The sequence below is a fragment of the Pongo abelii genome, chromosome 9 (genome assembly GCF_028885655.2).
Source record: "Pongo abelii isolate AG06213 chromosome 9, NHGRI_mPonAbe1-v2.0_pri, whole genome shotgun sequence".
Taxonomy (NCBI): domain Eukaryota; kingdom Metazoa; phylum Chordata; class Mammalia; order Primates; family Hominidae; genus Pongo; species Pongo abelii.
In genome coordinates this window covers 79,150,098-79,174,282 of record NC_071994.2, presented here as the reverse complement: position 1 = coordinate 79,174,282, position 24,185 = coordinate 79,150,098, and the positions used below count along the sequence as shown (strand labels likewise).

General features: G+C 56.9%; 2 protein-coding genes across 3 annotated transcripts in view; both read right to left on the bottom strand.

Moving 5' to 3' along the window:
- Window positions 1-24,185, bottom strand: part of CAPN5 (calpain 5) — a 56,719-nt gene that overhangs the window by 15,342 nt on the left and 17,192 nt on the right. The window contains exons 2-3 of one of the 2 annotated variants that reach the window (XM_024255701.3): window positions 22,869-23,068; window positions 14,140-14,271 (exon numbers count right to left, since the gene is read on the bottom strand). In XM_024255701.3, the coding sequence (XP_024111469.2) occupies window positions 14,140-14,271; window positions 22,869-23,033 (297 nt within the window). In that variant the 5' untranslated portion in view covers window positions 23,034-23,068. The remainder of the gene's footprint in view (window positions 1-14,139; window positions 14,272-22,868; window positions 23,069-24,185) is intronic. The other variant, XM_063728211.1, reaches the window with a different exon arrangement.
- Window positions 7,071-7,754, bottom strand: OMP (olfactory marker protein). The gene has a single exon (XM_063728212.1). It carries the CDS (start codon window positions 7,752-7,754, stop codon window positions 7,071-7,073), a length of 684 nt encoding a protein of 227 aa, XP_063584282.1.

The window sequence follows — 24,185 nt, the reverse complement described above, 5'->3', positions numbered from 1 at the left end:
AGAGAGCTGTATCAAAAACAGGTCTCATGGGAGGCCAAGGCAGGTGGATCACTTGAGGCCAGTTTGATACCAGCCTGGCCAACATGGTAAAACTCTGTCTCTACTAAAAAAGAATACAAAACTTAGCTGGGCGTGGTGGTGTGTGTCTGTAATCCCAGCCATTCAGGAGGCTGAGTCATGAGAATCACTTGAACCCGGGAGGCGGAGGTTGCAGTGAGCTGGGCAACAGAGCAAGACTCTGACTCAAAAAAAAAAAAAAAAAAAAGCAGTTCCATACAAGGTGAGGGTTACCATTCCCACTGTACAAATGGGAAGACTGAGGTCCAGAAAGAAACAAGATCTGCCCAAGCGCACAGAGTGACAGGGAGTCCTAAGCTGAGAACACGGGCCTGGCCCACCACCTTCACCCCCTCCTTCTGCTCCTGCCCTGTTCTGAATGCTCTAGACTCCATCGCTGGGAGGAAGGGCAGCCCTCGCAGGCTGTTAGGACCTCGGGAGGATCATTAGTCAAACTCGAGGCTTGGCTCTGAGCCCTCTGTGGCTCAAGAAGCTCCTAATGAGGCTCCAGGGCCCGGAGATCCAGAGTCTGGGATCCCCAAGGGCCTCCATTTCCCCTCCTGCTTCACCGCCCCTGCACTTGGCACAGGGTGGGCCCCAAGCCAGCCTTCTCACCCCTCAGCTGCTCTGCTGTCAGCCAGGATGCTGAGCAGGAGGGAGACTGTCTAAATAGATGTGCTCACGCACCAAAAACCCTCCCACGCCACGCCGGAAACCAAGGAAGCCAGCACAGACTCCCGGGGCCATGTCAAAGGATTCAGGAACCAACCTGAAGAGGTTCTTGCTGGCCAAAGATGGGCTAATTTGAGCATTAATAAGGGCAAAAACAGCAATGGATTAAAACACATCAAATATGTTCAAGTTCATGAGATCAGAATGATACTTACAAAAACAATTAGTCACTATCGGAGGTGGGTAGGGAATCAACTCATTTTTTTTTGAAACTGGAAAATTACAGGAAATTTATCCTGTCTCTGTAGACAAACTGTACCAGATGGTAACCAAATAGTAGATGGAGGGAAGTCTTGAACTGGAAAAGACTTCTAGCTCATAAATGAGAAAGGACTGATGGTATTAGACCACCAGCATTTTACAACCACTGAAGAATGAATGAATTTAGGTAGTGGTCACTGATGGTTTCTAACATCACAAAAAAGAAAGATAACCAGCCATGATGTGCCCCCTGAATGAAGTACACAACATCTTCCACGATGCAGCTGTGACAAAAAAAGAAAAAAATTGTTCCTAAACCATATCAAGCTTCTAGAGCTAAGTCCCAGGTTACAGGAAACGCAGGGGACAGAGAACATGTCAAACACCACCAAAAAGACACAGTCAACAAAACCCACACCATGGGAAACCCCACAGGACAAACAGCCCCGTTTCTTTGATAGATAAATTACTAGGAAAAAATAAAAGATGAAAGAGCAATCAACCAATCGCAATTATGGACTTCTGTTTGGAGCTCATTCAAACAAACTGTAAAACCTATGCATATTTATAGCACAAATTAGAAATTAGAACAATTACTGGATATTTGATGATATTAAGGGATTATTTTATAAGTTGGTATTATGGTTTTTTTTTTTTTTTGAGCCCTTATCTTTCAGAGATGCATCCAGAAATATTTACAGATGAAATGAGATGCTGCCTGGGCAAAGTGCAGGGGTGTGTAGAGGAAATAAGACTAGCCACAGGCTGGCAAGTGAAGGGATGGGTGCAAGGAGTCTATCAGGCTGTGCTCGCTATCCTCTCGCTGTCTACAGTAGAAATTCCCCATCACCACGGACACCAGCCACCTGGCCCGGCAGTCCACGCTCTCAGCCTCATCCCTCAAAACACTCCCTCCTTCGGGTCCCATCTACCACAACCACCAAACACCCGTGCCACTTCAAGCCACTTCCCCCATGCACATGTGGCTCCATCTGCCTCCTACCCCTGTCTCTTAGGGGTCAGCTGAGCAGCAGCTTTGAGGGACCTCCTGCCGAGCCCCCCCCAACGGTCGGGCAGCCCCTTCTCCTGGCACCCCAGCATGGCTCTCTTTTCCCTGCCCACTGGGAGGAGCTCCTTGGGGACAGGGGCCAAGTCTGACTCATTCTCAGATCTCCAGCACCCAGCACAGGGCCTGGCCCAGCTCCAAAGCTGGCTGGAGTCTTCCTGGGAGGAAAATCCCCCACAGTGGTCACAGGGCAGCCCTGACCGGCTGGTGACCTGTACACACTACTTAATACCACGTTACCCACTGCGGTGCACAGCAGTGACTTCACTTTCAACGGGGCCACCTCTGAGTCTCAGTCTCCTCATCTACCTACACTACCTCCAGGGCTGTTAGGAGAACTAAAGGAGACAGCCTTGGAGCTCTTTCATAAACTGTAGAGAGCTGTGCACACATGAGGGGTCATCTGTGTTGGTGTACACATGTGTGCCTTCACACAACAGTCTGAAAACTTCAGGGCTGGGAGGGAACTGAGATGACCTGGTCAACCTCCTTCCCAAGAGGAGAAAGGAGAAGCTCCCCACCACCTACTGCATGCTTACGAGGCTTTACTGACTTGGGCTGACCTGACAGTGAGGCAAGGACTGGCAGGATCTGCTGCCTCCCTCATAACCCCCTGGGATGTGATCCACCAATGGCCACCCACGGCAGAATGGGCCCAGAAACCTCAGGGTCCCACCCATGGGTGCACCACACCCATGGAGACTCCCACCTCGACCCAAGTGGCTGCTCTTAAATCTTCCCCGGGTAGTGGCAGACAGGACTCTCTGCCCAGCTGTGCGACAGAGTGGAGAAGGTGGGGGTCAGCAGCCCAGGGAGGGAAGCTGCTCAGGACCTGCCTCTGCAAGTGTGTGCGTGTGTGGAGGTGCGTGCGTGTGTGGAGGTGTGTGCAGACGCGGGGCACGGGCGGGGAGCTTTTCACATTTCTGCCTGGGACCCCAGAGGGCCAGTGCGGAGCACTTCTGAGCCACGCTGCCAGGGCAGTGGAATGGGGGCTACAGGGAGGTTTCCTGTATAACCCAAGCTGGGTAAGGTGAGCCACGGGCCTTTGTGAGTCCTCAAAACTAGTGGGTCCCTGGTCCTGAGTATCTGAGATTCCTCAACTCTCAGCTTCTGATTCCAAGACTCTCAAACTCCCCATTTCAGATGCCATGACTGCAGGAGGCCAGGAAAGTGGTGGGCACCCCCTGCCTTCTTGGGAAAGCAGAGCCCTGCTGCTCTCCACCAGAGACCAGGGTGTCGACGCACCACAGTGGCCAGGCAAGTCCTGTTCGTGGGGTGGCTGAGACCGGGCAGGGACCCCCAGCCTTGGGGCAGCCCCCCTTCCCCCAGGCCTCCAGGTCCCCAGCAATCATGTGAAAGCTAATGGTCTCTGCTGGGCCGCTCTGAGGTGGCGATGGTGACGGAGGAGGACACACTCCCCCATGGCCGCTCTCTTGGACCACAGAGCCAGGCCGGGTTCCTGCCCACCCCTCCGCCCTGTGCCTGCTGCCATCGGCACTGGCCTAGGATGCCTCAGGCAACTCACTTCAGCTCTCCACAGGTTCTCCTGTACCCCCACCCCCGGGATAACTGAGAGGGGAGACCGTGTGTCTGTGGTGTTGGGGCAGTAACCATGGGCAAACTCAGGAAGGGAGGGTGACCGTGTGCGGGCTCCGGGAAGCTTGAGATCTTGGTGGACACTCGCCCATTTCACCCTCACAACAGCCTTGAGAGAGGTGCCATTGCTGGCCCCAACTCACAGATGAGGAACAAGCTCGGAGGTTGCCCAGGGCCATCCAGCTGGCAGGGCGGGGCTGGCTAGGTCGCTTACCACACTCGCTGCCTCTCTGGGCACAGAGCTCAGGGAAAGGCAGGTTTCTTTCTCTGTGGTTTCTTGTGGTTTCCAGGGAAAATGGGTCATTTGTCATTCCTGCACTGTGGGGATAGAGCCAGGCCTCTACTGCTGTCCTGAGGGTGGGAGGCTGGATTCCTCTGTCTCGGGCAACTCCAGGAGTGGCTGAAAGGCAAGCCTGGGTAGGGGGTGTCAGGGAGGCAGAGACCCCTGAGAGACCGGGGGTGGGGGTTGGGTGCGGGGCTGGGGAAGGGTTCTGCGCATGCTGTGAGGGGTGTGTGAAAGGGAAACCAGGGGGCAGCAGCTACTCTGAGGAGGGCATGAAAGGGGCTGTGTGACCCAGGAGAGTGGTGGGGTTGGATTTTGAAGCAGGGCTCATTCCAAAACAAAACCACTGGTGAGACCCCCAAGGCAGGGCTTGACTTGGTCTCCAGGAAAGAAGCCAGCCCAGCCCGAGCCTGGGTTCTCAGGTGGGTGGGGCCCATCTCCCCGGTCCATCCTAGGGACCAGTGTCATGGGGCCAAAGGTCCACAGGCCAAGAGCCTGGCCTGCCCACACCTGCTTCCAGCCCCTCCATGCCCTCTGTGACCTGGGCAGGAGGCCGCCTCCTCTGGGCCTCAGTTGTCCCTGTCCAAAAATGAGTGAGTTTCAGAGCGGTGATGAGGGAACAGAGCTGTGAGGAAGGATCAAGTGAGGCACTGAAGTCACGCGGCCTTGGGGCTACATCTTGCCCATGTCAGTCTAGCCTGGCACAGGTTTGACAATTCCTGGAGGGTGGGGCTGGAAGGACCTTCACAGAACCAAGCTGTTCACTCTGGAAGGCCTGAGGCTGGGAGGGGGTTGGGAGCTGCCTGAGGACACACACCATATCCGTGACAGAAGCCAGACTAAACCCGGGCACAGACCTGACCTCACCCCACCCCTCAAACTCTGCCCTTCCATCCACCCCCTGCCCAGTGGCCCTGCAAGGCAGGGAGACTCGAGATTGCACCTGGTTTGGTGCCTTCCTACCCCAAGCCCTCAGCGGTGCCCAGATGGCACCTCCCTCAGCACAGCTCTCTGCACACCCCACACGGAGGCAGCTCTGGGGCTACCAGAGAAGCAGTCAGGGCTGGAGGCTCCTGGCCAGCCTCAGGAGATTTGATGAAGCCCCTGATTATTCCAGACCTCCTCCTTGGAAGGTGGCAAGGGCTGGGGGAGTGTGGGAAGTGGCCAGGGAGCAAGTGCTCGGGGCTGTGAGGGCTTGTGAAAGGGATGGGGGCTGATGGCGAGACACTGCAAACCACCGAGGCCAGGGCACAGGCTTTATTGGGGACCTGCAGCAGGCACAGCAGAGGCACTCAGGCCCCGGGACAGATGGGCTGGGGAGACAGGCAGTCGGGACTAAGAGGGTCCCCAGAGCTGCAGGGAGAACTCAAGCAAAGAGGCAGAAGGGCAGGGCCATTGTGCACGGGTCTGGCCTCCCCTCATGCTCAGCAGGGCAGGCGATGGCCGGGACTTCTTCAAGCCTGTCCCGGAATGGGCCCCAGAGCTGTGAGTTAGAAAGGACCAGTGCTCAGCCCACAGCCACTCTCCCACTCTCCCACTCTCCCATCCACAGAATCTCAGCTCCAGCATGCTGCTCCAGCCTGCACACCTCTGAGGTGGGGCTCACCCTCCCGGCAGCCCCAGCCACAGGGGATGGCCCTGACCCTCTGGCCCTCAGTGCATCTGTTCCAGAGCCGCAAGTTCCTTGACAGCTCTGCTTCATGACGGGAAATGTCTTGGACACATCCCTGACTGGCTGAGGACAAAACACAGGGCTGGCCTTAAGTCAGGGTGCTGGGGACAGTGGCTTAGCTGTACTTGGCTGATGTTAGGTGTAGGTCAGGCACTCCCCCAAAATGGGGGGGCTCTCTGGGACTGCGCAATGCAAAGGGGAATGAGGCTCAGAGCTAGAACTGAATCTGATGAAAACTGTGCCTCAGTTTCCCCATCTGTTTGGTGAGTGAGTTGCACCCAACGACCTCAGAGGTTAGCATTCTGCCGTCACACCACTGCCATCTGCAGCCCACTTGGGACTATCAGCCATCATAACTGCTCACCACGCCTTCGCCCTGCCCCCCTCAGCTGCACTGAAGAAGCCCAAGAAATGCCAACAGATGCTACGTCAGGACGAAGCACTTGCCTTCCCTGACCTGCAAGCTCAAAAGAGCCTGACTCCCCAGCAGGGGATACTTGGGGCCCTGGAGAATCTACTCTCTCCAGCTCCAACCTCCCCCAAGGCAAAGGGAACCTCCTTTACTAATCCGCTCCCTGTTTCACTGTCTGAACTGCAGTCTCCTAGCTCCGGAAGCCCCCACGCCAAGGTCATCAGGACCAGGCCCCTGTTAAGAGCCATCCTTGAACCAGCAGCAATGACCAACAGATAATCTAAAACTGCACTTGTTCCTAGGGCAGGAATAGACCTCTAGAATACATCCATATGAATACAGCACACTCTCTCTCATGGATATGTGTGCGGAGAGACAGATCTCTGTGTAACCTCCCCCTTCACTTCTCCACCTTGAAGTCAGGCCCAGAAGAGCCACAGCTGGGCCTACACAGCCTCCAGGGTGCCAGCCACTCTCCACTGCCCAAATCTGCCCCTGCAGCAACTCTGCCCCACATCCTGAGGGTTGCCAACGCGTTATGGGACCAGCAGCCCAGACACAGGCTCTGGCAAAGGGCACCAAGGCCAGGGAGCAGTGAATGCCGGCTTGCTGGACTCCCTGTGGAGACTGCCCTATCATCTCCATCTCCCTGACTCTGGAGGAAGTGGATGCTGGGTTTTTCAATCTCTGTCTCTGTGTCTCTCTTGGTCTGTCTCAGTCTCTCTCTCCCACAATGAAGCAGAGAGAAGGCAGATGGCCCTGGCCTCCCTGTCCATGCACACTGGCCCCAAGTAGGCCTCCATCATCTATAGCAATGCAGCAGCCAGTCCAACTTCTAGGCTATGGAGCCTTGGAATCTTCTTCCTGTGAGCTGGAGTGCTGGCACCAGGGAGAAGCAGAGGAAGAAGGGTGTGGGACTCAGGGGGCCTCTGGGCAAGCAGAGGACAGGCTGAGCAGCGAGAATAAGGGCCCCAAAAATACAGGGGGGAAGGTGGCAGGGGCAGGGGAGAGCACAGGTGGGCTAGAGGAGAGCAGCAGCCAGCAGCTGCTGTCAGAGCTGGTTAAAAACCACGGAGGCCTTGAGGTTGGCGGGCTCCACACCCTCGCCAAAGGTGATGAGGAAGTACATGACTTTGCGGATCTTGGCCAGGTCTGACAGGCGCTCCCCAAACTCCAGGGCGTCAGCCTCGTTCCAATCCATGGCATCCGAGTCCTCCTTGCGCCAGAAGATGGCAGTGGGGTCCAGCAGCTGGCGTGTCATGAGGTTGGTGAGGTCAGGCGTCCAGTTCTGCGAGGTGCCTGTGATGGTGACCTTGCCCGGCTTGTCCAGCACGACATTCCAGCGCTCAAACTGCAGCCGCTGTTGCTGGGTGAAGTTGAGGCGGTACACAGACTCCGCTGGCCGCAGCAGCTTCTCCCCATCCTGGCGCTTCTCCCCGCGCTGCTTCAGGCTCTCCATGCGTAGCCGCATCTGCCTGGTCAGGCCCTGGTCCAGGACCAGTGGCATGTCCAGCTGCGGCTGCTGCGGCCTGTCCTCCGCCATGGCCCAAGTGCTGCTGCCACCAACGCCAAGGACCCAAGTGGGCTGGAGCCTGGGGCCGTGGAGAGAAGAGGCCACCAAAGGGGGGCCCCGCCTACTTTCTGCCCTTCCCTCTTCCCCTCCCTTTGCCACTGGCTCTTCCCAGCCCCACCCAGTTCTCAAAATGGGGTGTGTGTGAGGGGTGAGAGTCCCCATCTGCCTCCACTCCGGTCCCCACAGAAGCGATAATGCAGGCCCTGCAGGCAGGCGGAAGGTGGCAGGCTCCTTGGGGACCAGGTCGCTGATGTCAATTGCTGTGGCAACCGCCCTGACTACCAGGGCTGGGCTGGGTGCTGGCTTGTTTGTGAAGATGTGAGCACTTCGTAAGTGCACTGATGGGGAGGGTGGTGGGGACCACTCCTCACTGGAGGTACACAGGAGAAGACGCAAGACGCGCAGGAGCAGGTGGAGAAGCCAGGACCAGAGAGGGCTTGGTGATTGGAGATCTGAAGTCACCTAAGCCAAACCTTGGAGCTACCCCTGACGCCCGCCTCCCCCTCGCTCCTCCACACCCAATCACCAAAGCCTGTCAATTCTGCTTCCCAAACACCCCGGGACCCTTCCCCTCCAGTCCCACCGCCAGGATCTCAGCCCAGCTACCATATCTCTCACCCAGACCCGTGGTTCTCAAGACTTGAGTGAGCACAGACTTACCCTCAGGACTTAACACACAGATTGCTGGACCCCCTCCCAGAACTCCTGGTTTATCAGGGCTCTGTGGGCCTGGGATTCTGCATTCCTAACCACCTCCCAGGCGACAGGCTGCTGGGCCAGGGATTGTGCCTTGAGCATTAGTGACCTGGACGACACGGACGGCTGGTCATGCCGCAGCCCTGCACCATGGCCACCACAGGACCAGGCTTCACTTCTACCCAAATCTCACCACTTACTCCACTTGAATTAGCCCTCAGTTTCCCCCAGGAGACTTGGGGCCGAGGAAGAATCTGGCAAATGTTTATATCCCCAGGGCCCAGGGCAGAACCAGGAGCTCAGCCTTTATACTGGGGAAATGAAAGAACTGGAGTGTGTGAGTAGAGCTGGAGTTGGGGAGAGGGTGGGGATGGGAGTTGGAGAGCCGCCGTCGGCACAACACGCCACACACAGAAAAGAGGACAGAGTCAAGGCCAAGGTGTCACAACGGAAAACAATCTGAAGGGTCTAGTGGACCACAAGCATGGTCAATTGTGAGATGGTGGCTAATCGATCAGTGGGATCCTGGGCTACCTGAACAGCAGAGGGGCACCAAGGGAGACGGAATACCCGGTCCTGCTAAAACCACACTGCAAGCACTGGGGTCAGTTCTGGGGGTCACTGGCAGCAGTTCCCCCAAGGGTATTTGAGAGAACCACACAGCTAGATGTCAAACTGCCTGATCCTCACAGAACCTTTTGCTTTGTAGCTGGAGAGGCAGGGGAGAGGGGAACAACTTGGCTAAGGAACTACCATGGGAGGCTTCCCTTTCCTCCACATGGGGGAGCTGTTTCTAACCTTCCCAGCACCATATTCTGCTTTTTATTTGTTGAGCTGCTCAGTTTTTGCCTGTGACACACATGTCCTGAGAGTGTAGGAAGTGTGTCTTGTCATTACTCTAGGCCAGCAATCAGAACGGGGCCTGCCACACAGAGGCCTCAGAAATGCTTGTTGAATGAATGAACGAACGATCGAATGAATGAATGAACGGATGAATGAGTGAATGACACTGACAAGGGACAGGTGATGTGATGGACCACAGGGCACAAGCCCAAGGCCAAGAGGAAGGTGGCCAGGTGGGGAGACAGTACACAGGTACTGGCCAGGGCCAAAATGAAGTGAGCAAGGTGGCTGGAAGGTGAGGTCAGAGAGACTGGGCCTTTGGCTGAAGACCTCCAGGGAGAGCAGTTCCGGGCCCGGGCTGTGGCGTGGCAGCAGGTGACCGAGGCGGCTGAAGGTGAAGGCTGATGGAGAGGAGATGGAGAACTAAGACAAGGGTAAAAGGGCAAAGCGAGAGGGCAGCCGTTAGCCACATGGGCACAGCAAAGCCTGGCACACAGCAGTTCTTCGGGTAGAATGGGCTGGGAAACGGGAGGAACCAAGGTGTTCCTTTGTGCCCAGGTGACTGGCCAGGGCAGCTGGCTGCTGGAGACAGCAACACAATGGGCTGAGGATGGGAGTCCAGTGAAGGAGCCAAGTGCTTCTATGGGGACGCTGTGGTCCGGAAGCAGCACTGGGGAAGGAGGATCCCCTATTTCTGGATCCTGAGGGATGGGGTGAAGGGGGTGTGATCAGCTTCTACTGATGAGGATTCAGGGGCACAAGACCCCTGGGGAGGGCTGAGCAGAGGGGCACCGACCTTCAGGAGGCCGAAGGTGGGGGGCAGTTGTGACGGGAGCTTGAGTCTCACAGACTGGGCAGGAGGGACGAGCGGTGGGAGCCAAGGGAAGGCCTGGGGGAAAAGGAATGGAAGAGGGAGGGGAGGAGGCAGGGGGGTGGACTGAGGCTTGTGGGCAAGGCAGCAGGCAGGATACAGGAGGCTGCAGCTGGGGACTGGGCCCACTGATGTCCACAGACCTCTGCTCAGCCATCAGACACCTTGGGAGGACCCACCCAAGGCTGGATGTAGCAATGAATACAGAGGAGAAAAGCAAGCTCTAAACTTGCAGATGCAATTGCAAAAATGCATATAAAAAAACAAAACAAGGCTGGGCACAGTGGCTCACGCCTGTAATCCCAGCACTTTGGGAGGCCGAGACAGGTGGATCACCTGAGGTCAAGAGTTTGAGACTAGTCTGGCCAACGTGGTGAAACCCCATCTCTACTAAAAATACAAAAATTAGCCGGGTATGGTGGCAGGTGCCTGTAATCCCAGCTACTCAGGAGGCTGAGGCAGGAGAATCACTTGAACCCAGGAGGTGGAGGTTACGGTGAGCCGTGATCGCACCACTGCACTCCAGCCTGGGTGACAAGAGTGAAACTCCAACTCAAAAAAAAAAAAAAACCAAAACAAGCAAAATCCTCTTTAACACCAAGTGGAAAAAAAACTAGAAGGAAACACAGGAAACTCTTAACACTGACTGTGTCTGATGAATGAAAACCTTAAGTGACTTTGTACATCCTTGTACTTTTTCAAGCCTTTCGTCCCCAGTACCTACTATGGTTCTCAGGGCATAGCTGGTGCTCCATACATGTGCGCTAAGGGAACTGCTTGATAACTAAAGAGTAGGAACTGCTAATACAACTGGGTCAGGGACAGAGTTTTTTTTTTTTTTGAGACGGAGTCTCGCTGTGTAGCCCAGGCTGGAGTGCAGTGGCACGATCTTGGCTCACTGCAAGCTCCACCTCCCAGGTTCATGCCATTCTCCTGCCTCAGCCTCCCGAGTAGCTGGGACTACAGGCGCCCGCCACCACGCCCGGCTAATTTTTTGTATTTTTAGTAGAGACGGGGTTTCACCATGTTAGCCAGGGTGGTCTCGATCTCCTGACCTCGTGATCCGCCCGCCTTAGCCTCCCAAAGTGCTCGGATTACAGGCGTAAGCCACCGCACCTGGCCGTGGGAGGCATTTTTAAATGCCCCCACTGGCCCCTCCCAGGCCCCACCCAGGGTTGCTCACCCCAGCACTCCCTCCTAGAGACACCCAGGCATTCGACTGGGACTCTGGTCACTTCCATGCTTTTTTTTGGCTAGGAGCTGCCTGACTCCTCCTGGGCGCAGGCCCAGCTCCGTGGCTCAGAGCAGGCATCAGGTCTGCCCCTGTGCCCAGGGCTGCCCCAGGCTCCAGAGAGGTGAGCTCACAGCAGACCTTGGCTTAGGCCAGGCCAGGACTAATGGCAAATGTTCGGCCAAACTGTCGCAACCTGATTTCAAGTTCCTAAAACCTGGTCACCTGAAGTCCACTGCCCTGCCCTCAGGGAATGTGCCATCAAGTCGGGGAAGCTAAAATGCCCCCATCAGGGATCCCATAGGAGCACGGCAGGAGGCCAAGAGATGTCTGGCAGAACAGAGAAACAGGTGGGGCATCTAAGAGGGGGCTGGGGACGGAATTTAACAAGCGCAGAGAGCGCAAAAGGCAAGGGTTTGCCTTCCTCCAGCTCCTTTAATCCTCCACGACCCTGGGCACTGGAAAGGTCAATTTACACTGAGGACCCGGCCAGAATCAAATCCAGGTCAGGCTGGCTTTGAATCCTGTGAGGGGTAAGGGTGGCTTCCTGTGGCGGCGTGTGTGTTGGGGGTGTATGTGTCGAGGATGTGATGCTCAGTGTGTCTGAGGCTCAGAATCCCCAAGTGTGAGGTGGGGAGGGCAGGGGTGCAGCTCAGGCTCAGCAGCCCCCCCACTGCCCTTCCATGGAGAAAACAAGGAGGCCCTGCAGGGCAACAGGCCCAGAAAGTGAGGGGTGACAACAAACAGAGCCCAGTCAACAGGGACGAGGGACGGAAGGTGCAGTAATGAGCTCCACAGGGCCCCGAGCCTCCTTCCGGGACCCATAGCACCACAGCAGCACAGGAGGCAAAGTGCAATTAGCCAGGAGCGCCCAGACCCGCCCTGGCCTCCCTGGGACCCAGGCTTCCATAGGAGATCAGCCTCCTGGCCCTGGCAGCCTCCCAGACCAGCCAGGCCAGGTGCCCCAACTCCCTGCAATAGGAACCTTTGGCCTACAGATAAACACAGACCTCAATGATAGGCCTCCTGCCTGCAGTCCTGGGCCTGTTCTTCACTGGTGAGAGGTGGAGCTGCACCAGGAACCACTTGGGGCCAAGCCCAGGGCAGGACACATAGGCTCCCACCTACAAATGGCCAGACAGATGGCCTCTCCTGGGGAGACTGGAGTCAGGCCCAGCGCCACAAGGCCCTGGGAGGTCTGGGGCAGCAAGGCCGACCGTGGGGCTGCTGAGTGGTAGCTGAGTCCAACAATTTGGAAAGGAGCTCTGTTCCCAAAACTCTCATGAGCCTTCTCTACTCCAGGTCCCTAGTGGGCTCAGCAGGGACATATACGTTGGGCCAATTCTGCCCGTGGGGAGCTCACCTCACGGGGGAGGTGAAAGATAAACAGGCAATTACAGGGCAAGGTGGGAGGTGGGGGGCAGCTCTACAGAATGCCCATGTGCCCCTTCAGCCTCTGACTGAGCCCTCATCTACAGGGGGGTAGGCTCTACGGCAGGGGGACCTTGTTCTGGGCTCAGAGAAGGGGGTGGGAGCCTGGAAGCTGGAGAGTGAGGACCAGCCCTACACCCAGAGCACAGAACCAGGCCCCAGCCCTCTCTGGGCCTTGAGGCGTAGAACTGAAATGAGCCAATGGGTGGCTCTCGGAAGCCCTCCTGGCTCAGGCGCCCCTCGAATACCCACATCCACACGCCACAACTGTGGCCTCTGCCAAGGCCCCAGGGGCCCTACAGCAGGCAGCTGCTTCTACCCTGCAGGACCATTGGGGCTAGGCCCCAGGGATGCCCACCCTGGAGTGGCTTTGAGAGGTCACACCCCCATTCTGCAGACTCAAGAGCAAGACACCTATCAGAGTCTCAGCCTTGCCCAAGGGCACTGCTCCCTCTGACGGCCAAGGGATACCTCAGAGGATGAGGAAAAACTCAGTCTTGCACAGGAGTACCTGTATGTTCTATATTAATTATCATAATGCTGGTAGGCACAGCCACCTTTGGCCAAGCCCCATGCCACACAAGGCACATTGAGCATAGCATCTGGTCCTACCCTCACCACTCCCCGAGAGACAGCTACTCCGATTGTCCTGATTTTGCTGATGAGTAACCTGAGGCCAGCTCCAAAGCTACCAAGTGCTGAGGCGCCCTGCCAAGCCTGGGAGACGCAGATGTCCAGTGCTCCTCAGCCCCACTGCCAGCCCCTCCCAAGGGATGGCAGAAGGGCAGGGATGAGCAAGGGGCAATGACCAGAGTCCCCCTGCAGTCCCTGCTGATAATTCTTCAGGGAGCCAGGGTCTGCCTCCACTCCAGCCTCCCTGCCTCCTGTGCACTGAATCTAAGGCCCTGCTGCCAACTGCTGGGATAGGAGGTTGGGTTGCAGGACCAGAGCCCATTCTTTCCCACCCAAACCTTTCAGCCCTGGTCCAGAACACCAGCAGCTTGGAAATGGGAGTCATGAAGCTGGGGATCACCAAACCACCCTTGCTGAACAACTGGGAAAAGTCAGGCCCAGAGGAGGACAGCAACCAGCTGAGTCACACAGCAGGTCTGTGTCTGTCAGGGGTCTCCTGAGCCCCATCAGTGGTGTCTGCACACTAAATGTGATGCACACAGCTTCCACATTTCACAGGTGTGTATTAATCTGCCAAGTGTCTCCAACAGTGTTGGGGGGGACACATCAGAATGACCTTGGGAGCCTGACAGATTCCCAGCGCCTGCCCCTGGGGGTGCCCAGCTGAAGGGTGAGGGATAGCAATTCTGACGCTCGGCCAGTACTGGGGCCCCCCACCCCATCCCTGGCACAGGCTTTTGAAAGTCTCATCTGCCATGTTCAGGTTCCGCCTGTCTGGCAGTGAGGGCCACAGGCTGCGTTCACACTCCCCAGCACCCTGCCCACCCTGCCCCAGGCCTCACCTTTTGCCACAGCGACTCCCGGGAGGCAAGTGATGAGCACGCTGCCACAAACCAGCAGTTGCCCACCTGGCCCTGGTGCAGGTCGTGGGAGCTGATGCCATCCACAAAGAGGCGGGGGTCCTCGCAGATATCCTGCAGAGAAGGCGAGGAGAGAGCCTGAGGGGCTGAGGAGCAGGCAGATGCCCCCCATGGCAGGAGACATGACAGACACAGACTTGCTGTGTGACCATCAGCGTGGTGATTCACCTGCCTCCCACCACAGACTCGGGGCCCCATATGGCCCATCTGCTCCCCGCCTGCCCCCCACCCCATGGTCCTGCCTGGGATGCCCTCTCCCCTTCCTGGCCGGAGAGTGCTCTTCCACTAAAGGTTTGCTGATGAAGAACCTGTAGGAAGACGTCAGAGCGCTGGACCCAGGGCACTGCCTTCCTCCTGCCCGCTGCGCCCCTCCCTAACCAGCAAGAGTTCCGTTCCCTTCCTTCTCTAGCACCAACAGCCTGAGTGCCCACCCCCACTAGCCCACAGGGGCCCAGCAGATTCAAGTGGGGTGGGGGTGCGGGCATGGGACAAACACCCAAATCCCAGGTGGGGAGCACAAAGCGAGGGGCCAGTGGGGAGCGGTGGGCCAGGCCCCGCATGGCACTTGCCTTGCATAGTCTCATCAGGTCCTCACGCCGCCCAAGGAGCGAGGAGTTGTCATTCCATTGTATGGGTGAGGAATGGAGGTTCAGAGAGGGACTGTGACTTGTTAAAGGCACACAGCAAGCAAATGCTCAAGTGGAGCAAAAAGTCCTTTTTTTCCTTTTCTTTCTTTCTTTTTTTCCTTTTTTTTTTTTTTTGAGACAGAGTCTCGCTCTTTTGCCTAGGCTGGAGTGCATGGAGCGCAGTGGTGCAATCTCAGCTCACTGCAACCTCCACCTCCTGGGTTCAAGCAATTCTCCTGCCTCACCCTCCTGAGTAGCTGGGATTACAGGCGCCCACCACCACGCCCAGCTAATTTTTATATTTTTAGTAGAGACAGGGTTTCTCCATGTTGTCCAGGCTGGTCTCAAACTCCTGATCTGCTGGCCTCGGCCTCCCAAAGTGCTGGAATTACAGGCATAAGCCACTGCACCCAGCCTCCATTTTTATTTTCTACGGAGACTGGTGGGCACGGCCCAAGAGGCTGCTCCATGAGACGCAGCCAGGGAATCCGGCCAGGGCAGCCACTGACCCAGGAATGATCCATGAGCAACTGGCTGCTCTCAGGCCCAGCCCTTCCTAATTTCTGGAAGCCCCTTGCTCTGCCTGCCAAGAGAGAGGCAGCCCAGGGGGGCTCTAGTAGCAGGTGCCCTCTGCACCTGACCCTGCCCAAAGAGCTCTGGCCGGGGCTTTCCACCTCTTCCTGCTGTGGGGGTATTTTCCTTAAAAGGCCCCTGAGGCAGTGCTGTGAAAGGGAAAAGCATGGGCTTTGGCTTCGGACTGGAGACCGAATTCCAGCTCCTCAATCGGCAGTCTGGCAAGCTCTCTGAGCCTCAGCTTTCTGATTTATAAAGTAGAAACAACAATTTCTTTATGTTGGTGGATTTTGGGGGTTTTGGTTTTTGTTTTTTTGAGACATGGTCTCGTCTGTCACCAAAACTGGAGTGCAGTCACAATCACAGCTCACTGCAGCCTCAACCTCCTAGGCTCAAGCGATCCTCTGGCCTAAGCCTCACAAATGGCTGGGACCGTAGGCCCACAACACCACACTCAGCTAACTCTTAAATTTTTTGTAGAGATGAGGTCTCACTATGTTGCCCAGGCTGGTCTCAAACTCCTGAGCTCAAGCAATCTTCCCACCTCAGCCTCCCAAAGTGCTGGGATGACAGGCTTGAGCCAATGTGCATGGCCAATAATTTCTACTTTGCGAGGAGGAATCAGTGTATGTAAAGTACCAAGCCCAGGGCCTGACCCAAAGCGAATGAAAGTCTCCTTCAATTTTCAGGTGCTAGGAAGCTATGCCCAGACCTCTATGGGTGGCTCCAGCACCAAGAGATGCAACCAGGAAGGGTCAGCTCACCCTGTGTTCCCTCAGCTGTAATCATCCCTCCCCAAGGCCTGAGCGGGGGGTGGGACCTGGCCTGATCCCTAGCTCTGGCCCAGGGAACAGAGCAGGCCCCTCTTCCTCTCCCATCGCCTCGCTGAGCTGAGGAAGCCACTGCTCCCCAGGGGTTGTGGGTATGGTGGAGGGTGGGGACAGGCAAACACTGAGACATGCCTTTCATGTACCAGGCATCCTGCTGACACCACAATCCATCCTCACCAAGGCACTGAGAGGTGGGCAATATCCCGTTTTACAGATAAGGAAACTGAAGCCCAGGGAGGTGGAATACCGTGCCCCCGCCACACAGCACAGGCAGATGGCAGCAGCCCTCTGCCTGCCTCCACTCCAGCAGGCGCTCCTGAGCTAGTTCCATCCCAAGAGCTTCTGCGGTCCTACCACAGGCGGCCAGCAGAGGGTGGCAGAGGCAGGAAGAGAGAATTTGAATGTCTGCTCCCTGCTGTGCAACTTTGGGCCTCACCTGTGCAGAGGAGGTAAATGGTCACCCCTGCAGGGCTGTGTAGGGACTCTACAGATCGTGGAGCAGAGCAGTGGCAAGGGAGAATGAGGAAGAGGGCCCCTAGTTCCCACCAAGATGGGGACCCTGCTGTCCCCTCTGCCCGGAAGAACCAGAGTTTTAGAGGGTCAGAGAAAGGGTTAGAATTCCCCCAAAGGCATGAGCAGCTCCTGAGACCTGGCCCCTGCTTCTAGTTGGCACTACAGGGTGCACCACGGCCAACCTGCATGGCGGCTTCTGCAGAGCACAGGTCTAGGAAACCCAGTGAGGCCGCCTGGTCTCATCCATCCCCAAAGGCACCCCGTCAGGAAGCACAGGCAGGAAGAAGGGACTTTCTCCTCCCCGCTGCCCTCCTATCTTCCCTCCCAGCCCTGGACCACACCTCACACCCAGCCCATCCTCTGAGCCAGAGGGAGCTATGACTTAGCATCTGTTCCCTGAGGCCAGGAGGGCAGGCAAGACGGAGAAGGGAGAGGGGCTTCCATACGCGGAGGACCCCAGCCACATCGTGCCACGGAAAGAGAAACAGCTACCACCTGGCATCACCAGGGTCTACAGCAGAAAGTGACTCAGATGTCCCTCCACTTCAGATCCTCCCAGCCAGTGTCCTAAGACAGACACACGACTGCCCCATCCCACAGAGGAGGAGGCTGAGCCCAGGACAGCGCAGTGATGTCTAAGATGACAAGGCAAGTAAGTGGACGGATCCGATGGGACGCCCTAGGTCTGCTGGGCTCCCAACCAGGGTCTCCCCACACTAAGCACCACAGCTGGGGCAGACCCGAGGTGCAGATCCAACCAGGTCTGGGCCCCAGATCAGGGCTCTGGCCCCAGACACTTCTCCAGTCCTTGAGAGACAGACCGAGTTCGGGAGTCACAATTCCCAGATTCCATCATCCTGACTTGCTGTGGCAGAGCAGGAACCTGGGGGCAATCGTGCAGCCTGGGAAGGAGCAGACAGAGCAGAAGGCAGCCAGGCATGTTCCCACTGCCAGGAGAGGCTCAGGGTCACCAGCTCTAACCAACAGAAACCACCTGAGGTTGGTGGCACCTGGAGTCTGCTCTGGAATCCAGGGGCCACCTTGGGGCACCTGTAAAGGAACAATAACAGAAATATCTCACAATGACTGGGCACCTGCTATGTGGCAGGCACTGTGCAAAACAACCCTGTGAGATGGGCACTGTTGGCATCCTCTTTTTACGGATGAGGAAGCCAAGGCACAGAAAGGTTAAGTCACTTGCCCAGGGCCACACAAGAAGAGGTGAACTGAGATTCAAATTCAGGCAGTCTGGCTGCAGTCTCCAGGTAGACTAGGTTTTTGTTTTGTTTTTTGTTTTTTTTAGATGGAGTCTTGCCCTGTCGCCCAGGCTGGAATGCAGTGGCACGATCTTGGCTCACTGCAACCTTTGCCTCTTGGGTTCAAACGATTCTCCTGCCTCAGCCTCTAGAGTAGCTGGGACTACAAGGCGTCTGCCACCAACACCCAGCTAATTTTTCTATTTTTAGTAGAGACAGGGTTTCACTATGTTGGCCAGGCTGGTCTCAGGTGGGCTAGGTTTTATGGGTGACAAAGCCACCCTTCCTTCACCTGTCTCCCTGCACCTGTCCTAACCCAGCTTAGGGGTGTCTCACTAGATAGCAATGAGACCAAGGGGTTGGGGAAGCCCAGGCCCTCACCTCTGCCACCATGGGGCCAGGCTTCTCAAGCCTAGTGTTTGTCCTTCCACTTTTCCTGGGCCACTGGCTGGACACAGGTCACAGAGTAAGTCAGGGAAGGTCTCTGCCCACAGGCAGGGACCTTGAGAAGGAACCAGGCCCTGAACCCCTATGTGAGCAGAGCTGTGACAGCAGGAGCCAGAGAGAAAACAGAGGAGGCTTCCTGGAGGCAGTAATGCTTGCAGAGCAGGCAAGCAGAGTGCTGGTAAGCAGGGAGGTTCAGGAGGGAAATGGGGACCCGAAGTGTCCTGAGGCAGACGCTGACTCCAAAACGGTCCTCGGGTGCCAGGGGCCCTTTATCTGGTGCCAGCCACCTGTGCTCCCTTCCATCCCTGTCCACACTCGCTGGGTTTCCTTAGGGTCCCCACGACCAGCCTGTGAGCTCCTAAGCAGGGCCTAGGCCTGACTTTGCCCACTTCTAGGCTTAGCAAAGCTTGGCAGGTTCCACTGGGGCTACAGACAGGTCCCTGGGAGGGAGGGGGGACAAAGTGGCACACAGGATTGGGCTGTACAGGGGCTGCCCGAGGGCTGGGGGTTGACCATTTCTGCAGGCAACACAGCTCTAGGACAGCCTTTTGCACCTGCAGTCACCGCTCCCCTGCTCAGCCCCTCCCAGCCTGTTAGACCAGCTCCACCTGACAGGCCACAGCCCAGCCCACCTCCCTTCTCCCTTAATGGCACAACAAGAAATTCAGGTTTCTAGTCCTGGTGTACAAGGCAAGGCAAGGCAGTAGACTGGATCCATGGCACCTGGGCTATACCTGCAGAGGCTCCCTCCACGTCCGTCCTCCTCCCCAACTCTTTCTCCATCCAGCTTCACCCTAGTCACCACCCTCCTGGAATCTAGGATCACAGAAGGAATGAACTAGACAGTGGGAAACAGGTCCGGGAAGGACGCGGGACTTCCATCTGGGACTGGAAAGGGAGTTGTAGCCTACAGCCCGTCCCCTCTGCAGAAGACTTGCCCTCCCCCAGCCCTACCTCCTTCTCCTCCATAGCAGTCCCCACTCTTCAAGGCCTCTGAAAGCTCTCCCTGACCCCACTGAACCCCATCTCTGAGCACATGCCCAGAAGGGGGTCATTCCTGGGCAGTTCGGCTGGGTGTGCCCCCGCTGCCAGGCCTTGCTGCAAACTGACTGTTCTGTGGCATGAAAAGGCCTTATGTTCAGGGAGCCGAGGAGTAGGGCCATCTCCAGGATATGGCTTGATGGGCAAGAGTCCCCAGGACTGGGCTGAGGCTGGGGCCCCCGAGACCGCCCTAGGGGAATTCTGGAGGTTCCAAAACCGGTGTCTGTTCATTAGTCCCCCTCCCCCGCCCCACCTTGTCCCCTCTGCATTCCACCAAAGGACCTCCAGGCTCATACCCAGATGTGGGAGAGACAGCATGCTGGATGAGGGGATGCTGCCCCCACAGGGTGAGAGGAGACCGCCTACTAGGGCCCGGGTCCTGAGTGAGGAGGAAGGACACCCTGAGCTCCCAGGCCTGGGGACATTCCCCATTCTCTGTGCATCTCCCCAGCCAGGCCTGTGAGCGGCCGGCGAATGGCCACTGTACTGGAAAGAACAAAAACATAGCGAGCCTGTGGGTGAAGCGTGTGGGCTGAAGGCAGGTGCCCAGGTCGGCACCCAAGAGGACAAGGCCTGGTCCCACCTGCAGAGTCAATAGGAGATGGGATGTCCCAGCCAAGGTGGCTCTAGGTCCCCAACACAAAGGTTGCCAAGGAGAAGACGAGCAAGAGAGGGGAACCAATTTGTCACCTGCCTCCCATGTGTATGACACCACAGATACCTCAAGTCATATTGGTTTCCAGAAACTGTGACCAGCAAGAATTATCCTTCCCCAATTACAGATGAGGAAACTGAGGCCCAAGCAGGAGTGACTTGTTCAAGGTCACACTTCTAGTAAGGTAGGGCCAAGGCTGGAGCCAAGTTCATTGTGGCTCAAAAACTAGCCTCTGCATTCCATCTGAGAGGCAGCGAGGCTGGGAGGCTGGCTGAGGAGACCCTCCAAGAACAGAGCAGCCACTATAAGGACCAACGCAGAGAAGGAGCTGGAGGGGATGGACGGGCATGCAGCACGACTTCCCATTTGTAAACAGGCGGTCACAGGTAAGACTCCATCGAAACAAGGCTGCCTGAGGCCAAAGTTCCCTCTCACTGGCAAGCAGCTGGGCATTAATGATAACCCACTGGGCTGGGCCCGCCAAGCAAGCTGAGCCAAGCCTGCTTGACTTCCTGCTCCACAAACCTCCCATCCCATTAGTGGGGCAGGGGCTGCCTGTCCTGCAGGCCTGTCGCTAGCCAGTAGGCAGTGCCTACACACATGGTTTAGGAAATCCAGGCAGTGCCGTGGACCATCCACCCCAGCCTGGTCTGAGTTCCCATCGCTGCTGCCCCTTGGGCCCCACTCACACAGCTCTCTGAACACCAGCCACCATACGCTCTCTGTCACCTGCCCCCACATCCAGGGCAGGGCAGCTCTGCATGTCTAGAAAGGGCAGGGCACCAAGTGAGCCAGCGAGGAAGGCAACGAGAGGAGGAGGTGTGGCATGGCTCCTGAACCCACAAGGAAAGGGGCTCAGAAAGGGCAGCTGACTCCCCTGGGTCACGCAGCAGGAGAGTACCAAGTGGGCCAACCTGGCGTCTCCTCCTCTCACCGCAGCAAGCCCAGCCTGCTCCCGCCAGGCCTCACCAGCCTCTTTTCGGAGCCACGGACCTAAAATGTCTAGGCAATGGCCAGAGGGCAGGAGGGAGTCAGGACAGGGGCAGCCAGGGGATGGAGTGGGAGGAGGGCGAAGAGCTCAAGTGCCCAGCCCTCCTCCCCGCAGCCAAGGCCTCACAAAGGCCCTTTGAGGCCAAGGCCTCCCTCCCCACCTACTTGCCAAAGGAAGAGAGGAAGGCGTGGGAGAGGGGGCCCAAGAGGCAGAACTCTTGTGGCCAGGCCAGGAGGCTCCTGGGCCTTCCAGAGAGTCAGTACAGGGCCAGAGATTCTGTTACAGCTCTTGGGACTGAGGTCAAGGGCACCAGGGGCCCTTTATCTGGTGCCAGGAAGGTGAGGTGCAGGGAGGCAGGACTCTTCAACTACCCCTGCTAGCAGCTCATGGGTGATCTAGGACATGCACCTTCCTCTCTTGGCCTCAGTTTCTCTGCCTCTCAAGAGTCCCAGTCCAAGGACATCTACAGGGTATTTTCAGTCAGAAGGGACTTGAGATCATAGCCTGGGAGGGAAACTAGAAAATGACATTTCATTTTCCCAAAAAGCCCAGGGAATCAGGGGGAACTTTGGAAAATGCAAATCTGACCCCGTCACAGGCTGCTGAAAGCCTTTGCCTTCACGGGACCTCACTACCCACGGAGCAAGGTCGAGCCAGATCTGCCATCCCGGGCACGGCCCTCCACAGGCCCGCATGAGCCTGAGGGGCTCCAACCTGTGAGTTTCTATTTCCTCTGCCTTTTCCCACCTGGCCCTTTGGGCAAAAACCTCGTCACCCTTCACCTCCAAGACACCTCCTCTGATTACTGGGCTGCGGGAATCACAGCCCCCTCCCGGCCCAGAGCATCCTTGAGACAGCATGGTCTCTCGCATTGTGAGGGGACAACCCTCAGTGTCACCAGCACAGCCCTGGAGGCCAGGGAGAGTAACCTCCAGCAGCCTCCCCTCCACCCAGGCCACCAGGGACCCCATTCTGCAGGACCCACAGACAAGCAGCGAACCCCTCCCCAGCCCACCCTCACACCCAGGAATCAGGGTTCAAGGGGATGAAATCACACCAGGAGGCCAAACATTTCTGTGTAACACACTCTAGCCTCAGGGACCAAGAGGAGCGGTCAGAGAGACGCTGCCTGTTCATCATTGTCAATATCCATGGTCCCGTACTGGCTGCCAGGCTGTGTGTGGAATTTTGCATGCATCACCTCTTTTAATTCTCACAACCACCCTATGAGGTAGGTACTACTATTTTTTTATGATTATTATTATTATTGATGAATCATCATAATAAATACTTTTCATTTCTACCACCAATGACTATTTCAAAATCATGATGATCACAATCAGGAAAGTAAATTCCTTACATTTGGATGTCAATCTACATTTTATTAAAAATGGTCATATCCACATCACCCCATTTTTATTCCAAAAATGACCCTCAGCGGGGCTGAGGTTACTGCCCCGTTTTTCCTGTGAGGAAGTGGAGGTCCTGAGAGGGGTGAAGGCCTGGCTGGGCCTCAGCCAATCCAGTGGTGGCCACAGGATTACAGCCCATTCTCCGAGCTCCCCATCCAGATCAAATCCCACCATTTCAGCACCCTCACTTTCTCAGCAGCCTGGGGCTAGGGATGCCTCCTGCCACCACCCCAATATCCCTGCAGACCCAGCCTTGTGGGTGGGCCCGGGCCTGCTCACCCAGCTCCAGCTGGGACCAGACACTGACCTTGGGTCGCTTCCACCTGACGGCGGGCCCCGGCGTGCCCTTATAGTAGAGTGAGTCGTCAGTGGCGGGGAAGAGGGGGTCCTCGAAGAGCACCTTCCTGCGCAGGCAGTCCCGCCTCAGGGCCGAGTAGTTCTGGTCCTCATAGGGCTTCACACATGAGAACATGGTGGCTGCTGCCCCACGGAGGGGAGGGGGAACACCTGGACAGGAAGGCAAGAAGACCGTCACTCACAGAGTCCCTGGGTCCCTGATGCGCCCTGTGAAGCGGACATCATCAGCCCCATGGCACAGGCAAGGAAGGCTCAGAGAGGCGTGGAGCCTACCCAAGGTCACACAGCTGGTATACAGCAGAGTGGGACAGGCACCGACCAGCCTGACTCCACAGACTGGATTCTCTCGTTTCTGAAGCTCAGAGGTGGTACCAGGCCCACAGGCCACACAGAGCTCAGGCCTGGCCCACACCGCACCCACCTCCCTGCCTTCCTTTGTTTGACCAGCCTTCGCTACACCTCCTCAGACGGAATCAGACCAGTGGCCAGCCCTGGCAGCTCCCTGGCTGGTGTGCCTCCGGGTTTCCCTCCCCACCTCTAGAGAGCGGCACATTTCTGCCTGGTGTGGGAAAACCTTGCCCCAGGTACCCGCCTCGGCATCATTCATTCATTCTCTCCGGTCCTCCCCGCACCATGCTGCCTTCCTCACAGCACCTCGGGAATAGACGTCTCCAATTCTGTAGAGAGCAGGCCCATGGCTCCTTAACCCTCCCTCCATTCCCCAGGGGCCCAGGTGGGCCCAGCCAAGCGCTCTGAACTTTGCACCAATGTGCTGACCAAGTGCAAGGGACACAGCCTGGACCAACATGGTCAGGGAAGGCCTCTGGGAGTGGAGGGCAGGGCAGGGCAAGGAACAGCGGCTGGCAGGGCCTGAATATCAGGTGCGCCGAGAGACGCTCGGATGGCCAAGCACCTGAGTGACCACCCCATTTATGATCCACCCCCCTATCCCTCAAACTCCATCTGGGCTGCGGTGCAGCTCCACAGCCCCTGATCTACTCTTCCTGGGGCCTGCCCAGGGTAAAAGTGCAATCCTTTTGGGGTAAAGGCCACAATTTCCAGCCCAGCCCTGAGGGAAACCAAGGCAAGGCAGGCTGGCTGTGGGAGTGATATCTGAGAGCAAGGCTGGTGTGAGTGCCAGCCCTAGTGGTACCACCCTCCTGCTGGGTGACATTGAACAGGTCATGTGAACTCTCTGAGCCCGTTTTCTCATTTCAGTGATAGGAATTATGCAGTGCTGCTGCACCTCCTGGAAGGAGTCAACCCA

Bases quoted from the DNA above. Each gene is read 5' to 3' on its own strand.
- OMP (XM_063728212.1), bottom strand. From the start codon at position 7,754: ATGGGGACTCTCACCCCTCACACACACCCCATTTTGAGAACTGGGTGG.